Below are 4142 nucleotides of genomic sequence, written 5' to 3'. Positions count from 1 at the left end.
GAGATATTTTGATGCTCATCTATTTATTTGGTGTATTATATTCAGTTTCGTGAATTGTTTTATTAGAGAGTTGTTATTGCCACACCAATTCCTATTTAAATACCAAAGAATTGCACACAGTTGGTGTGGCAGTAGAAAAAGTTGTTGTGGAAATGAAAGTTTTATACAAAAGTGGTGCGACAATATAACTTTATATATATAGATAGATAGATAGATACCCTTTTTTAATTATTTTCCCATTTTAATTAGTATTATTTTAGAAAGAAAAAAAATCGTTGCTAGCATTCAGTGTAAGAATCAACACATCATAACCAACCCATCAAAATCGTTTAACCTCACGCTTCCTTCAACCTCTCTCTCTCTCTCTCTCTGGGTTTGAATCTGTCCACCATGTGAAATCTCATTCCAGGCTTCCTGCAACAACACAGAAGCCAAGCCCATACACCCATCTTCTTGCATGGATCCTTCTCTCACACTAGCAATACATTCTTTTTTACAATCAATTCAAATGAAGAAAAAGAAGGAAAAGAGATCAAAAACAAATTCCTCCCTACTGTGTTTGTTTGATCTGTAATCTCTTTTCAGATCCATACCAATGCCGGTACCAGATCAAAGGACGGGCAACATCTTTGTATGGTTCCTATCTTTCCTTTTCTTTCTTGCTATAATCGCTGGAGGAATTTTCCTCATAATTTACATCTCAGTCCCTGTAACAGAATCCACTGCCTGGTTTCCTGTTGCAGGAGTGGTTCTGGTTGCAATTCCATGGTTCTTTTGGTTCCTTACAATCTTGTATAGATGCATTTCGAGAGCTGTTTTTAGCCGTGGCAGTGGTGGTGGTGGTGGAAGAGGTGCTGGTGGAGGTGCAAATGTTGGGCCTACGGCCATGGCTGAGGTTGGTGCAACAACGTCTAACTCTCCGAAGGTGGAATCACCAGCTGGCGGTGCTGCACGTGTCCATTTTGGAACTACCATCGTCGTGGATGATCAAGAATTATGTCAAGAGGGAGATGCTGGTCATCGTTCTCGTGGTAGGACATCGGGTTCATCAAGTTTGTCTTCTTCTTCTCGTGAGAGTGAAATGCCATTAACCTTGTCAATGTCCTCTTGATTTCGATTAAAATGCTGTTCATGTCATCATTGGTACATTTTTTTTCCCTCATTAGATCAGATTGAGGTTTTTCTTATCCGATCATCTTTTTTCACGGAAGAGTGACATGTCATTAACCTAATTGACGTCCTCTTCAAACTTGGGTTAGAATGCCATTGGTGTCATAATTGGTACATTGTTTTCCCTTATTGGATCAAATTGAGGATTTTGTTGTTATATCGTCTTCTTCGTGTGAAAGTGAAGTATCATTGGCCTTGTCCTTGCACACTCTTGACTTGATTACAATAGTGTTGATCCCATCATTGGTACATTGTTTTACCTCCTTGTATCAAATTGAGCTTTTAGGTGTTGAGACCAATTTCTCAAATACATCAATTGTTTCTCCTCTTATAGATACAACTTCTAAAATTCTAGATTTTTTACATCAATTCCGAAATTCCAAGGCACCTTGATCACTGTGCATCTGAACTGGGTCCAATCTAATGTAGAAAGAGGTGGAGAATGAGAATGAAAAGAAATGTCTCAAGATCATCGTTACATTTTTGTTAATTATTATCTATCAACAGTTTTTCTATCTTTTGATTGGAAAATTGAAACTCCATCAACTTAGCACAGGGAACCAATTTGCAGCCACAAAACCGATCCAAATTCCTATAGATTTCTCCTTCCATCTATACATTGAAATCAAAATTTACAAATGTGTCAATGAGAAGATTAACTGTAACGAAATTTTATACATGGTCCAAATTAATTTTGTGGATGCTCATCACTTGATAATCAGATCATTGATTCATCTAGCAGAATACAAGTAGTATTGAAGGCGAGAAAATAAAAAAGAGCCTTATGAGATAACTTGATTTTCCCTTCTTTCTTTTATATATATATATATATATATAGAGTAGCGTTCAATGGCCAACAGCTTGGCAAACATTTTGGCAAACACATTTTTCAAAACATGGGTTAGAGGTCTTGGAATGGGCTGATTTTTGGTGAGGATGATCTCTATGGTGAGGAGATCATCATCACCAAAAATCAGCCCATTCTAAAACTTCTAACCTCATCAAAAATGGTTTACAAAAAATGGACGGTTCACGATTTTTCAACTTGTAAAATGGGGCTAGAAGTTTTGGAATGAGCTGATTTTTGGTGAGGATGATCTCCGCACCGTAGAGATCATCCTCACCAAAAATCAGCCCATTCCAAGACCTCTAACCCATGTTTTGAAAAAGTGTTTGCCAAAATGTTTGCCAAACTGTTGGCCACGGATAGGGACCCATATATATATATATATATATATATATATATATGGGAAATGTTCAGCAACAAACATTTTGGCAAAACATTTTTCAAAACATGGGTTAGAGGTTTTGGAATGGACAGCTTTTTGGTGAAGATGATCTCTACAGTGAGGAGATCATCATCACCAAAAATCAGCCCATTCCAAAACTTCTAACCCCATAAAAAATGGTTACAAAAAATGGACGGTCCACAATTTTTCAACTTGTAAACTGGGGTTAGAGGTTTTGGAATGGGATGATTGTTGGTGAGGATGATCTCCTCACCGTAGAGATCATCCTCACCAAAAATCAGCCCATTCCAAAACCTCTAACCCATGTTTTGAAAAATGTTTTGCCAAAATGTTTGTCAAAATGTTGTTGCTGAACGGGACCCTATATATATATATATATATATATATATATATATATATATATATATATATATATATATATATATATATATATTTTAACTTTTTTGATTTGTAGATTTGGTATTCTCATGTAAGGTTGATTACCATCTGTAATATCCTCTTAAGATACTTGAATTTATCATGTAATATAAGGGGAAAAGATATTAGAAATGATAAGAGTTCTTTTGAGGTTTTTTTAACATATTCTTGGTTTACTGTGGTCAGTGGGGCCTATGGGATCAGCGTCAGCTTTCGTAGTGTTTATAGATCCCTCCATGTTCAATATCATGGTGGTCCCACAACTAGAGTTACTGACAATTCATCTCGGTCTCATACTTTTAAAGCCCAATCAAATTTATGAAGAAAAGAAAAAAAAAAAAAAAAACTCGTAATGCGGAACATAAATCAAATCAACGGTCAAGGATCCCGATGAAAAATTTATAATTATTTAGGCTTTTATTTATTTGGGTGTAGATTTATCCTTTAGAACTATTTTATATTGGTAATTTTTATTTTATTTTTTTTATTTTAGAACTTTAATTATATAATTTTTGGACTTATTTCCATGTTTTGTTGGTGCACGGTCTTATAATATTTAGGGGCAATGTAGTAACTTTGCTTGTTTTTATTAAAAAGCTAATATGAAAATTAGGAGAAAATTAAGAAAATAAAATTATTTATTTGCTAATTTAGTTTGACTAGGATTCTTGATTTATTTTCTTTATATAGATTGTATTAAGGTTTATTTTTATTTTTTAAAAAAATAAAGATTTGATGAATAAAAAATGAGTTTATTTAAATAAATAAAAAAAATTAAAGATTAAAAGAAAAAAAAAAGAATAGATAGAAAGATAAAACCTTGGTATCATACTAAGGGATTAGGGTATTTAGTTTCGACTTTTGCAAATATGACCACAATCCCAATGAAAATGATTAAAGATTTGTAGGATAAGAAAATGATTAAAGGTTAAAGATTTGGAGAGAAATTAATAAAATAAAGATTGAAGAAAATGGGAGAAATGATTAAAGCTTGAGGTTTGTAGGTTTCAATAATCAAGAATCAAGAAAATCAAGAACATCGAACTAAAAGAAACTCAAGAAAAAATAAAATAAATTAAAAGAAAAATAAACATTAGAAGAAAAAAAGTGAAGGGATAGAACAATAGAACCTTAGAATCACACCAAGAATGATGAAGAACTCATTTCACTCTATCAAAGAAACTCATTATCTAGTTATCAAATCTACATTTTTTAATAAAAACAAACCCTAATACAATTTATATAAAGAAATAAATCAAGAATCATATCAAATTAAATTACTAAATGAATAACCTTATTTTCGTA

The 4142-nt window shown here is 33.0% G+C and overlaps 1 protein-coding gene across 1 annotated transcript; it reads left to right on the top strand.

Moving 5' to 3' along the window:
* Window positions 1-263: 263 nt before the first annotated feature.
* Window positions 264-1327, top strand: LOC147409844 (uncharacterized). Its single transcript, XM_086459823.1, has one exon. It carries the CDS (start codon window positions 596-598, stop codon window positions 1109-1111), a length of 516 nt encoding a protein of 171 aa, XP_086315949.1. The 5' UTR covers window positions 264-595; the 3' UTR covers window positions 1112-1327.
* The last annotated feature ends 2815 nt before the right edge of the window (window positions 1328-4142 follow it).

Source organism: Akebia trifoliata, chromosome 2 (genome assembly GCF_017979445.1).
Source record: "Akebia trifoliata isolate Shusen 1 chromosome 2, ASM1797944v1, whole genome shotgun sequence".
NCBI lineage: Eukaryota > Viridiplantae > Streptophyta > Magnoliopsida > Ranunculales > Lardizabalaceae > Akebia > Akebia trifoliata.
This window is presented reverse-complemented; position numbering and strand designations above follow the sequence as displayed.

What these genes read in the sequence shown, in the direction of transcription:
- LOC147409844 (XM_086459823.1), top strand. Translation starts at nt 596, where the DNA reads ATGCCGGTACCAGATCAAAGGACGGGCAACATCTTTGTATGGTTCCTA.